Source organism: Cydia fagiglandana, chromosome 19 (genome assembly GCF_963556715.1).
Source record: "Cydia fagiglandana chromosome 19, ilCydFagi1.1, whole genome shotgun sequence".
Taxonomy (NCBI): domain Eukaryota; kingdom Metazoa; phylum Arthropoda; class Insecta; order Lepidoptera; family Tortricidae; genus Cydia; species Cydia fagiglandana.
Genome location: NC_085950.1, coordinates 8,317,846 through 8,332,192, shown reverse-complemented (window position 1 = coordinate 8,332,192; position 14,347 = coordinate 8,317,846). Strand labels below are relative to the sequence as shown.

General features: G+C 37.7%; 1 protein-coding gene across 2 annotated transcripts in view; it reads left to right on the top strand.

The window, feature by feature from the left end:
* LOC134673735 (protein tyrosine phosphatase domain-containing protein 1-like) overlaps positions 1 to 14,347 on the top strand; it is a 40,423-nt gene that overhangs the window by 24,462 nt on the left and 1,614 nt on the right. For both annotated transcript variants that reach the window (XM_063531749.1, XM_063531750.1), the window contains exons 9-12: positions 1,776 to 1,941; positions 5,552 to 5,682; positions 6,765 to 6,875; positions 7,125 to 7,262. In XM_063531749.1, coding sequence (XP_063387819.1) covers positions 1,776 to 1,941; positions 5,552 to 5,682; positions 6,765 to 6,875; positions 7,125 to 7,262 — 546 coding nt within the window. The remainder of the gene's footprint in view (positions 1 to 1,775; positions 1,942 to 5,551; positions 5,683 to 6,764; positions 6,876 to 7,124; positions 7,263 to 14,347) is intronic.

Genomic DNA, 14,347 nt, shown 5'->3' with positions numbered 1-14,347 from the left:
GTGGGCTATCAAAATCGCTGCAGACTTTTACGGTCTGACTATATGTTTTGTTCCATTGTAATTTAACCTGTCTTATGTACAATAAAAAAGAAGGAGGAATCATCAATCTAGAAAAGGGCGTACGACAAGGAGATCCACTCTCACCGAAACTATTCACCGCAGTGCTTGAGGACGTCTTCAGACGTTTCGAATGGGAAGGCTGTGGCCTAAGAATAAATGGCGAGTACCTTACAAACTTGACATTCGCTGACGACATCATCTGAAATCCTCTCATGAGCTCACAGACCTTGATACACAAAGCAAAGAGCTGGGCTTAAACATGAACGCATCCAAAACCAAGGCAATGACTAACAGAGAGAAAGAACCAATTACAGTGGACAACATTCCCATTGACTATGTGGACGACTATACATATTTAGGCCAAATAATTAAAATAGACAATATGTCAAGTACAGAAATTGAGACACGTATAGGTCATGCTTGGAAGAGATACTGGTCGTTCAGAGAAATAATGAAAGACAAAACAATGAACATCTCAGTTAAAGGAAAACTATTTAATACCTGCATACTTCCTATCCTAACATACGGATGCCAGACTTGGGCGCTCACCAAATCACAACAAGCCAAACTTCGTACTTGCCAACGAAGCATGGAACGTAGCATGATGGGAAAGAGGAAAATAGATAAAATCAACCACAACATAATCATGAAAGCTACAAAGACCCAAGATGTGGTGCAAAAACTAAGAACACTTAAGTGGAAATGGGCGGGCCATGTAATTAGAGGAGAAGACAAATGGAATAAATCAGCAACACTATGGTACCCAAGAGAGGGCAAGAGAAAGAGAGGAAAACCTTTCAGAAGATGGGAGGATGATCTGGTAAAAACAGCTGGCAAAACCTGGAACAGACTGGCACAGAAGAGAGAAGATTGGAAAGTGTTGGGGGAGGCCTTTGCCAAAGGGCACACAGAATAATTACCAATGGAAAATAATTAAACAAACGATAAGTCACATATTCTGATACAAGGCTATAAAATAAAAATAAAATGTACAATAAAGTGTTTACATACATACATACATATGTAAGGCTGACACCACAAGTCTAATTTTCGTATTTATTTATGTAATTCGTGATACTTACTGCGGAGAGCGACGGAGGTACATGCAGCAAGATAACAGAACGTGACGGAGTGTAGGTACCTACCTAGAGTCTATGCGAAAAGAGAACAGTCGTAGAATGTATTGGTTCCCATGATCCCATACATTTCACGACTCCTCTCTTTCCGCACAGCTAGACGTAATTCTGTGGCTAGACTCTAATCTAAATAACTCCAAATAGACAGTCAAACGCGAAGAAGTTCGGGAGTAATTAAGACATCCGAATTCTTCTCTATTGTCGAAGTAACGTACCTAAATAGGGAATATTACGCGAAACTCTGCGTAGGAGGCGCCACTACCACTATCCGTCACAATCTGGGGGTCTACCGCGAAACAAGAAAATCGAAATTTCGTTATCTAACCTCTCTATCACTCTTGCATATTCGAGCGATAAAGAGGCAGATAACTAAATGCCGATTTTCGCGTTTCCCGGTAAGCCTTTGTTAACAAACCGCCTTGATGCATCAATGTCATATTTTATTGTCTGTGAAAAAACAGTTTATGGCACAGTATGTATAAGTTACTCTATGGTTTACTAGAGGCGCTAGTGCTGCACTCTGGCGGTAGAACATTGCAGTAATACAGGGGATATTCTTAATTTTTTTTCTTTTATTAGATAATATACTGTATCTGCGAGCGCCTCCTGAAGCTGAGCGGCTGCCATCAAAGCGTGGGTCTGGACTTCCGCGTCAAGAACCGGCCTTTCTACAAGTCCTTCCTGTCTTACCGGCTTCGGCAGGTCCGGGCCCCGGATCCCACCACTCCCGATGAACTCCCAACAGGTTGGTAGTCAGGCGCGGATCCACCGTTGTGGGCACGGTGGGCATGCCCACAACCCTAATAGGTACAGTTGATCGATACGCAGAACTTTTCGTAGAATGATCGTTTGGTGAATGTCAAAATTTCCCGAGTAAATTAAGCATTGGATGAAACACGGTACCTAGGTACTTAGTTAAATAGAACTCCTAGCTGTCATAAGTATTTATATCAGCTGACAATTCAAATTATTAGTGGTACAGTAAAAAAACAGCATTTTCTTAAATTGTTAACTTTAGTCTGTTCGAGATTCTAAAAACGGTGCAAAATAAAGATAATATTCCTAGAAATACGTGTGATACCTCATCTCTAGAAAGCGACAAAATTTTACGATATTTATTTACACAATTTTTTTCGTTTTCAATACAGAAGGAAGTTTGAAAAAAATTTGCTAATTAACAATTGCCTAACTTGTTCAAAAAATTATTTTAAGATAGATTTCTACAAGAATTCCATTTGTTGACATATTTTAAATACACCATATTTAAAAAAAAATTATGAGTATTTAATACCTTTAAAAGTATTTAATGTTACGTATTTAACCGCTTTCTCACGCCGCGCGCGTTTCCCGAAAATGGAGCGCGGAGGAGGGCTGTGCTCAGCTACGAATAAAAAGTATAAATACATAATGGAGATAAGAGTTCTGCAAGTATGGAATGTTTTATTGTAAATATCCTCCTCTTTAATAATATAAATTTTCGTTTCTTAAATATAAATATTTTTTGAGATATTGGGGAAATAAAAAATATCTACTTTTTCCCAATTTTTTTGCTTATAACTTTTGATATTTTTTGTGTGCTAATACACTCTTCGAATACATGTTTTTAGGCATCATGACAAATCTAATGAGATATCACACGTATTTTTAGGAGTATTATCTTTATTTATCACCGTTTTTACTGTTTTTAGGATCTCGCTCAGACTATTATGGAGTCTTATAAACAGACTTTTATATCTCAGATCTTCCGCATACAGAAGCTACAAAGTTTATATATGCCGATGACATCGCACTTATCTCACAGAGCAAAGATTTTGAATCTGGTGCCCAAACACTGTCATCGGACTTAGAAGCTCTGACAGCATACTTTAGCGCGTGGCGACTTATACCCAGCCAAAGTAAGACTGAAGTCTCCTGTTTTCATCTATACAACCAGATGGCCAGCTATCATCCAACTGTATACCTGAATAAAGAAGCACTCAAGTACAATCCCTGCCCAACTTATCTCGGTGTTACGCTGGATAGGTCCCTTACCTATAAGCAACATCTAACCAAGCTCTCGCAAAAGGTAGCAACGAGAAATAATCTCCTCCATAAACTCTGTGGCACCAGCTGGGGAGCTTCGGCGGATTGCTTACGCACTTCGGGTATCGCGCTTGTGTACTCTGCGGCCGAGTACTGCGCACCTGTATGGCTAGGTAGTGCACATATCAACAAAGTGGACGTCAAGCTGAACGAGACCATGCGATGCATCTCTGGTACTATTAAATCTACTCCGGCCCACTGGCTGCCAGTACTAAGTCACGTAGCGCCGCCTCATCTCCGTCGCGCTCATGCTTTGAAGAGAGAAGTGGAGAAGATTTTGAAAAACCCAACGCTACCAGTACATCAAGAGTTCTGCCACCCTCCTCCACAACGGTTGGTCTCTCGAAACCCACCCTGTGCTATGGCGCCAGGCCTAAGCAATTTCAACATCTCGGATAGGTGGAAGGCTGACTGGTCTACTGCTACGGCTGGAAAAGACACACCCTATCTTTCAGACCCGACGATAAAACCAAAAGGGTTTCACCTACCTCGTAAGATCTGGTGCCGTCTAAATAGGTTGAGAACAGGTCACGGCCGCTGTAATTATTTCCAACATAAGTGGGGCTGGAAGGAATCTCCCCTCTGCGAGTGCGGCGAAGAGGAACAAACCACTGAGCACATATTACGGCGCTGCCCTCTTCACTCCTATCCTGGCCCAGCTGAGGATCTGGATGCCCTGACACCCGACGTAGTTGCCTGGCTTAACAACCTCAAAGCTGTTCTCTGATTGCCTAATCATGCATGCCATACGATTAAATAAATAACAGACTTTTTTGTACCATTTCTTAAAATAATTCAAGCTTTTAATTGACTGTCATATGAGGTTTAGAGTGCATGTCTATATGGGTATGGAAAGAGTTCCACAAAAAATCGCATGCTATTTTTGGCAAAATTCCGACTACTTAAGTGTAGGGGCAAGTGCTCTATATGGGACATTTTCCAGATTTTGGCCTTATTATCTGTACAAAATTTTAACTTAATTGTTCTAGTAGTTTCGGAGAAAATTGGCTGTGACAGACGGACATACAGACGCACGAGTGATCCTATAAGGGTTCCGTTTTTTCCTTTTACGGAACCCTAAAATGCATTTTTTTAAGTTCACGATAGTAGTCTATCGTTAGTAGTTCTTTAAATACCGACAGTGTCCACAGGTAAAATGAACGATTTATGCATGTGAATCAAGAGTCTACCAAAAATTAGTAGTTACCTACATCTACGAATAATTGACTCAGCGAAACCATTTTCGGCGAAACGTTGTAAGTCTTATAAGCGAATCGACAATCTGCTTAAAGTTGGTCGGGGAATCATTAGGGTGGTAGGTACCCCAGCTGAATACAGAGCCCTAATTATTTGCAAGAATATAGATTATTTACTAACAGGGGCAATTATTTCTAGCAAGGAGTTTTTTAGCGTAGTTATCTATCTAAGTGTGTATAGACTGAAATGAATGGCTTGCGATCCCTCTGCGAATTTATTGGTCGGGGAATCATCAGGTACCCTCGACTCACACACTTGGCGGATTTTGGAGTGGCTGTGACCACAACCTTTTTTGAGGGCTGGATCCGCGCCTGTTGGTAGTTGAATCTCAGCAACACTTTTACAGAATAGCAAGGCAATAGGGAATGTTACGCAAAACTCTGAGTAGAGGGCGTTACTAGGCCAATCACATGGCCTACCGTGAAACACGACAATCGAAAGTTCGGTTCCTGCCTTTCTATCATTTGCCTATTCGATCGATAGAGAGGCAGATAAAGAAATTTCGATTTTCGCGTTTCGCGGTAGACGCGCTATTGTGAAAACTTGTCAATAAACTGTTTAAGCCCTGTTAGTATGAATAAGTTACTCTATGATTTACTAAACAAATTAGTGCTGCACTCTAGCGGCAGAACATTGCAGTAATACTCCCTATTCTGTAAAAGTCTACTGCACGTATGAGTGCGTGTTGCGTGTTCGCGCGAACTGTACATTTTTCTCTCCTGTGGGCAATAGTTAACAGCTTGTGGGCATGTAAGTAATGATTTTATCATAGTTCTGTAAATAAAAGGAGGACCTTTTTACGTGGGTTAGGGTTAAATAAGAAAATTAACCTTTATAGCCCTTAACTTTGTGTATGTCCACAGGAAAGAACGTAACACAGTGATCTGTTTGACCCATTAAGAAAAGGTAATAGGGTATTTGACTGTATTTAAAATACATTATTTATACACCATGCATGAAATAAAGCACCAGAATATTAATAGAGAAAATAGTTTTTAAAAAGTGTACAATTTCAGATCAAGTGCCAACGTTACCCATGATAGAATGGAGGGATCCCGTGGAAGAGGACATCGAGAGGAACCTGGAGACGGTCAGCAGGATCACGGGAGCCACCTGCGGGACCATACCCGCCCTACACGTTTATGAGGTCTATCTCTTTCATCGAATTTATATTGTCGTGAGGCTTAGGGTGATTCGCCAGTAACTGGCCACCTGTTAGTAACTGGCTACCCTAAACTAAAAATGAATTCTATTCACCTATGAACACAATTTATTTTAGTATAAGGTGGATAGTTATTGAAGGCTCGTCAATTATTAAAACCGTATAGTAAAATGAATTCTGTTTATAGGTGAATATAGAATTCATTTTTAGTTTAGGGTGCCCAGTTATACGCCGGTGGCCAGTTACTAGCGAATTGCCTTACTAACATTAAGCCAAGTTTACGATTGAGCTTATGTATTTTTAGTCACTCACGCGATATGTTTCGGAGATCCTATAGGTCTCCATTTTCAAGCCCATCAACGTGCACACTAGCGCCACTGCTAATTAATCGTGATTATTTAAATTTAACGTCAGGTATTTAAAAAAAAACGGGCAAGTGCGAGTCGGACTCGCGCACGAAGGGTTCCGTACCGTAATGCAAAAAAAACAAAAAGAAGCAAAAAAAACGGTCACCCATCCAAGTACCTACTGACCACTCCCGACGTTGCTTAACTTTGGTCAAAAATCACGTTTGTTGTATGGGAGCCCCATTTAAATCTTTATTTTATTCTGTTTTTAGTATTTGTTGTTATAGCGGCAACAGAAATACATCATCTGTGAAAATTTCAACTGTCTAGCTATCACGGTTCGTGAGATACAGCCTGGTGATAGACGGACGGACGGACGGACGGACAGCGAAGTCTTAGTAATAGGGTCCCGTTTTACCCTTTGGGTACGGAATCCTAAAAAGGGGGCCGCTACGTACTGTTTTTTTCTATTCTATTTAAGTACCTTTTGAATACATCGAACTAGTTTTTATGTTGCTGGATTCGTCAATCTATGCGGCCAAAGTTAAAACAGCTGTTTTTGTTTTGAGATCATAGATCGACGAATCCAGCATCATTATAAAAACTAGTTTGATGAAAAACTTACCACTTAACTATCATAATAATAGTGGGTTACAAGGACTTTCCTACGCTTTCGCAACACCGTTTCCAATTTGTGATATAACCTATATTTATCTCCAGGCATTTGTAGTGGACCATCACAGTCTTCCTGAAGAACGGCAGAAGTATTTGAAGCAGATGCGCATAGACATCAACCAGAGGAGAGAAGCCATCGAGAAAATAGACGAAGAGGTAGGTGCTTATCTCTCAAAAACTGCTTTGGGTCTATATATACACACACACACACACAATAACTAGATATAGATATTTATGATCTAGTTGTTCGTGTAGCAGATATAGTAGGTAATGTGGTAAAGTCACGTGACATTTCGTAGCATTTCTCATCCCGATCAATTATTCGTTTTAACTTACTCGCCGTACAGTGCCATCTATTCCCAATATATGTATATTATACCTCTGTTATTTTTTTTCGTTCGGCAGAACGATCCAGCAGTGCTAAGCGGACTACTCTTCGAGTGGTTAGAAGGTTTGAAGCATCCCGTTCTGGACCGAGAGGATGTGACGCTAATCGTAGGGCGAGGACAAGACGTGGAGACCTGCATAGTGGCTATGCATAATGTAAGTACTAGTAGCGACATCTAGTGGGGAGTAGAATGTCAAAACACAAGGAGCAAATAAAAAAATATAGCCCTTTAAGATGATGCATAGAGGCAGATTGGTTTACACGATTATCATATCCGCACGCCGGTCCAATGTGTGAGGGAGATAGCGCTATGCACTTTTATAGCTGTGTCTCGCTTGCACATTAAAGCGCATATAACCTCGTGCTGCCCACGAAGATTGTACCCGGCTTAAGCAAACTATAGAGTCTGTGCGGAAAGAGAAGAGTCGTGGGATTTGAGGGCGCGCCAGTGCTATTTTATGGTTTTTGCTATGCTGACAACACTGTTCACGTGATTATAGTACGACACTAAACGTCATGATACTTGAATCCCTTTTGTTTCGGTTTTTTACCACGGCTTACTAAACGGAGCCTGGTGGTGGTGTCGGCTCGTCAACTCAATCCTCTGATTTAGCGCAGGCACTAGTTTTCTTTTTAAAACACACTTGTTTTTATATCTCAGATACTAAAAAGTGACTGCGATTGACAAAACTGCTAAAACTATTTAAGAATCTGCCCAATACAACTGTAATTTTAGTACCAAACAAGATACGAGTCTCATTTATATAGTCTGGGATATATTTCACCCATTGTAAACTTGACTTGTAATGTATGTGTACATTATTAAGAATAAATATGAATATGAATAAAAATAGTGCATAAGTAGGTAGGCCTTATTGGGATATGTCCGGTTCTCTCATCTCACGATATTTTACTTCGCCGAAAAGTCACTGCTAAATATGAAATATAATTTCGTAACTAACCGAACCTACAAATAAAGAAATATTTTATTAGAAAAAGTTTTATTCTTTGTAATCGAAGTCTGAATTAAAATGTTCAATGTCACTTAAATATGTTTGAGCTAGCTCCAAAATAACCAGGGACACTAATAGAACTATCTTCATCTGAATTGGATGTGCTTGAATCCGGCACGTAGATTACGAATTCTTGCATATCACCTACTTAGCGGTCTTTTATTCGAGATACCGTAGTATAAGGATCTAATCATTTTATTAAAACAACGATATGTGTAATCAAAATACATTTATTTGGCACAATGAATATAACCTCTCTGAACTTGACTAACCACAATTCAGACACATACTATAATTTAATTATTATCTCGGGTTCTCACAAAACAAAACGAACTGACCTGCTCACAATTCAAATACCTTAACATTTTTAATATTGATCGACCGTCATCGTCGAACGTCACCCCACGACTGACTACGAATGATCGTTCAATATTCAAGATGGAGGGATCGATCACGTGACCATTCACGTGATCGATCATTACAAATACTTTTTAAAGTATAGTCACTTAACTTATTTAATCTATAAAAATGTATTATAAGTACTAAAAATCTATATAAACCACACAGTATCCTAACAGCTCGGCCATCCTGCTAGAGCAAGTCCCTTTGCTCATCTACAATTACCATTCGGTTAAATGTTAGATTTACTGGTTTTATAACAGTATATTACTAATTAAAGTATATATTAACTAAGCTATACGAATTTATATGGTCACTTTATTTATTATCATTCATTTAATTATTTTTAATTAACTCATTGAACAACGTCATCAAAGCCTAATCAATAGCACTTATTAATAACTTAAAATAATCTAACAACATAGTTAGGACATTTTAGGATTTCTATTAGTACAGTACACCTAATTAAAGATTCAAACTTACGATAGTACAATATTAACTAAAAATTAACAATTTATCTAAATTAACTATATTCTAGATCATAGACTAACAGCCATGTGAAGTAGCCATGATGATTACTCAGACCCATTTGGACTTTCGGTCTCGACACTGCCAAATTCAGAACTACTTACTTACCATGATTGTTATCAAACACAACCAAGATTTTAATTTATTTATCGCAATTATGTTTTCATAACGATGGTTGCCCTTTTCCGTGTTAGTGGTGTATCTTCGACTGCTAAGTAGTCAAAGATATCTAATCGTTCGGAAGGCATCTAATAATCCTATACGGTCCCTGGTATTTGCTACCCAATTTTGATTTACCACCACTCGGCATTTCTCTCCTAACGCTCACTAGGTCTGTGATTAATCTAACGGGTGCTCCAAAATAGCTCATGTGGTCGCGGAAGACCTTCACCGTTGTTGAGGTCTTTATATTTCGAACATACTTGATGTTAACGAATTTAGTAAAGCTGTTCATTATAACAAGGAGATAATCACCGTGAGGGTCTCTAGTTCAAATGAATGCGAACGTTGCTTATCTGGTGTAGTTTTTCGGCTAAAGTATACGAGACTGGCTTAAAAGGGTCTTCATCACTTTTTTGAAGTAAGATTTCAGCAACAGTATCCATAATTTCCTTGTATTCAATCTTAATTTTTTTTTTGTGTGACCTCAGTGCTTATAATTATAATTTCTTCAATAAAGATCCTATTCCCCTTATAGGTTATCTTTATTGTTTTTGCTCAATGAGCATGAATGAACTTGCACTACATTAACCTACTAACACGAGATACCTACCTAAGATACAAGTATCGAGTTACTTGGTTTAGGTATTGATATAAAATATATTAAAAAGCCAGTTACAATTTTTAGCTTGCAAGATTTGATGTTTTATTTTAACTTTTTTTTTAAACCATTTTTGTCTATCTACAGTGTTTGAGTACTATTCAAGCGTATTAAGATCGTTATAATTTTTTTTAATAGTTTTCAATGTAATAAATTTTACCTCATCTTATCTTGGCTTGTCTTAATTAAGCTTCTAACTCTTTAGTGACCCATCTATACACAAACTGCCGCTGCACTTATTACCCGTAATCACCTGTACATGTATAATTTCACGAGGAGCTATTGTTACGTGTGTTTGAACTTTCAAGAACAACATGTCAAGAGCAATTTCAGTTGTCTAGGTTCATCTTTTTTTTTTTTAGTTAACTTGTCGTCAGTCTTATTAGCAGCGTCTAGCAGAACGGATATCTTGTAACGTGATCTTCTACTATCATTACATCAACTTATTTTATTCCTGTACAGTCACGTTAACTTTAAAAAATCTTACCTAATTATTGCTTTACGCAGCCAGTTACACCTACCTTTTACAGGCAGGTTGCTAGTGTCATAAGTTAAATTTAATTTATTCGCACCGGTTTTCTATTTAGAGTTAACGCACTACCCAATACCCATACTGACAGAACACAAAAGATTTGTATGTATTTTTTTTTCAGGATATTGATAATAGTTATATTTGGAATTGCTTCTCTACTGCTACAGAACACTGGAAGGTGACCTAGCTTGCCGCAGGTCCACTGTCTTTTTTTTTTACAATTATGACAAACAATTTTATTAGAGGATTACTCCGATTGTTTTATAAGAGCGCGGCGCGCTCATTCTTTCTTCCGTGGTTTTATAGTATGGTCATCTAACTATTTCCTATCTTGTCCCTGCTTATCAGATTTCTCACTTATTTCTCTGTTAAACCCCACCTTAACTGTTTCTAAATACGTATGAATCTCTTCAGGTTCACAAAAGCCAGCAGCTTGGGCACCTACTTGTACAGCACGGTCATCTATACCATCTAACAAGCAGTCAACAACAGCTTTCCAACCCTGAATACTACATCTGTTTAGTAAATTAACTTTGTCATAGTAATAGTGCTCAAGTGAATGGATATTGCTTATAGCTTTCTTGGAGAGCATAGTTGTTAAAAGTTCACAACATGGGAATGATTCTACAAGTTTATCTTTCTACTCCGACCACGTGTAGAGGACAGTGCTGAGACCTCGGTACGAAGATTTAGTAGGGCATGATGTCGTGGATGCTTATAATTATCCTCATTGTCTTCATAAGAGGAACTCCGCGACCTCCGCAATTTCCGTCGGGCTCGTGCGTCCACATATGGTGACATTGGTGACGTGCTTCTACTGCGCGGAATGTGGCTCGACGGCCCAGCACCGTGGTAATCTCTAACAGATTTCTCGTGCGCGTGAAATCGCGATCATATTCTTCATCATGCAGCAAGTGTTTGCGGCTTTGCCTACTTTCAGGCTCCCTTCCGCTCTCTCACTTGGCATGGCAAATGATTTACGCGTTGGACGTTCCCGAATCTCACATTCGTTGACGTCCACTTCTGTGACATTAAGATCTGTGCGTTGATTCTCTCTGCACCCACCATCGCTGACCTTATCGTCATTTACTGTCCATGTACGTACTGACTAAATAAGAACATTTTGTAATACCATGGCTACAATAAACGATTATGATTATGATTACGTCCATCACTGGAACTTTTAGGCACGTATTTAACCGGTCATCTAATTAATTGAATATGGGTAGTTTAAAAAATAGAAATGGGTACTAAATTTAATACATTGGCGACAAAAGGGGGCCTTAAAATATATTAATATGAGCTGTATTTTAATGCTGTTACAGCTTTTAGTTTACTTTTAGGCAGGTATCAAATATTTATTTGGCAACTGGAGACCATTTTGTGAAGCACACTACTATATTGGAGACCATTTATGTAGCACATTTAAAAAAGAAAAGAAAATGGCTATGTATTAATTCAAAAATGAAGTTCGTTAGAAATATTTTGTTTGGTTACTACCTTTACACTGGATACACAGTCAACCTAACATGCTCCTCCTCGCTTCGCTCGTCGTCGCACCTATTTTCTGATTCTGGCAGAATACAGTGGTAACTATTGAAATAAGTAATTAAAAATTGAAAGACCTAATGGTACAATGGACGTTAGGTGTTTCATGATTAGGGATTTCGACTATAAGTATATCGCTTTACAATATTTTAGCTATTATTTTAGACGCCAACCTATCACTTAGAGTTCCCTATATTTTTTTTGTTGGATCGATTTTGCTGCCATTTTTTTTAAATAATTATCATGGTTATATTTGAGACTAATATAAATTTATTGGCTCTAAACTATTAAAATAAAATGAAAGTTCCTGTTTAATAATAAGCCAAAATTATATTTGTGCGGTTAATTATTGCCGCTCATTCCAATTTTTAACCGTCCTTACAAACATTTCGAATGTTGTAGCGTCACCTTTCACTATATGGTTAAATATGATTAGAATAGTTACACGTTGTTATTTTAAAAGAGCTCTAACAGCTGATATAGCATCTTAATCAGTTAAGTTTTTATTATTAACGTTCTTACACGATTTAACCCCGTAATATTAGCATTTCCAACAGGTTCTAACAACCCGGAATATTATCATCCCTGGCAATTTATTAAATTTCACTAAGTTCAGGGAGTTGTCAGGGGCCTAAAATATCTTTACATGTCGGTTCTCATGAGGCTCTACACAATATCAAAAGATTTGAAGTTATAACATGTTTCAGCTGCTTTCAGTAGCCTGAAATATCGTTTCAGGTCGTTTCTAATGAAGCTCTACTCAATATCAAAACATTTGAAATTTTCACAAGTTTCAGTCGCTTTCAGCAGCCTGAAGTAACGTCGCAGGGCGCGTCTAAACGGTTTCATTATTTATTTTATAAAAAAATGTTTTTAAATCACAAAACACCATCATCATGGTTACATTAAAATTTCATTAACCATATGATTTACGAAGTATTTAAGGATTTATTTCTTCATTTACCAAATCGTTTAGTTTCTTTATACTAGTAATTTGGTCATTATTTGAATAAACAACTATTATGAATATGATGATGATGATGATAATGATCGTATCCGTCGAGACGTATCCGTCGACGGCGACACCCGGATAAATCAGTATCAGGTATTCATACCTGATTATGAATATACTGCCGTATTCGAACTTCAAGATATTCACAAGAGACGACAACACGTACTCGATCCATTCCAGATACATTATAGTTTAGATACTACAACTAGTTCTCTTTTGCAGTGCAATTCGGGCAACCAATGTCACTCCCACGTTAGATAGAGATATATATTACCACGTAAGATATATATTAGATGTGAATTGGATCTCCAAGTCACATCCTGTGGAAATCGTTCAAGAGTATCTCCAGAATCGCGCAAATGTCAAATTTGACAGGTTAGATCTTAGACATATCGCTATTGTATCTTGGTGATGTCTAAAAGATATCTAATAGATGTCTATTTCAAAATCCGAATCGGGCCCTTAGACTTGTTCACATGAATGTAACACGAGCAAACTCAAACTCAATGTAATTCAAAGAATAAAAGAAAAACGAAAACGGGAAGTTGTATTGCATTACCTTATTAGCACATCATCACGCATCTAGTTTTAGGCAAATCGTGGAAATATAATATATATTTACAAGTACCTACACTAAGATAACAATAAACACTTAGTTGCGAACCAATCAAAACATTATTAAATCTGACCGTCGCAGTTGAAATTCATCGTATAGGTAATAAAGTAAATAGGTATTTAATAGAAAGCAACACTCAACCTTAGGTATTGGAAATTATAGTTACCTACCTTTGTAGTATAAAACTTGTAACTGTTGTTTTTATTTTTGTCAAAACAGCTCAGACAAGCATACGTTTTAACGTATGCATGCACTCGTTTCGTAGTATATTTCTCACATTAAACAAGTTTGAGATCACGAAGTCAGAACGACTCTTATGATGTTATTAAATTACATTATTTTATTATTTCGTTTACATCCCTAGTTGTATTAAGCTATCATCATTTAAGTGTGAGCACGAACCTCACACTTTAAAAAAAAATGACTAGTCAAAATAAGTGGTCAACAAAAACAATGATTATCATTTAATTGTTACGAGTATGTGTCATTATTGTATTCATTGTGCCAAGGCCGATTAATTAACTTTTGCAGGCGGGATAAACGAGTGATTTGTAAAAATACTCGCCCATCCTCACTTCTGAGATATAAGGATCTAATCATTTTATTAAAACAACGATATGTGTAATCAAAATACATTTATTTGGCACAATGAATATAACCTCTCTGAACTTGACTAACCACAATTCAGACACATACTATAATTTAATTATTATCTCGGGTTCTCACAAAACAAAACGAACTGACCTGCTCACAATTCAAATACCTTAACATT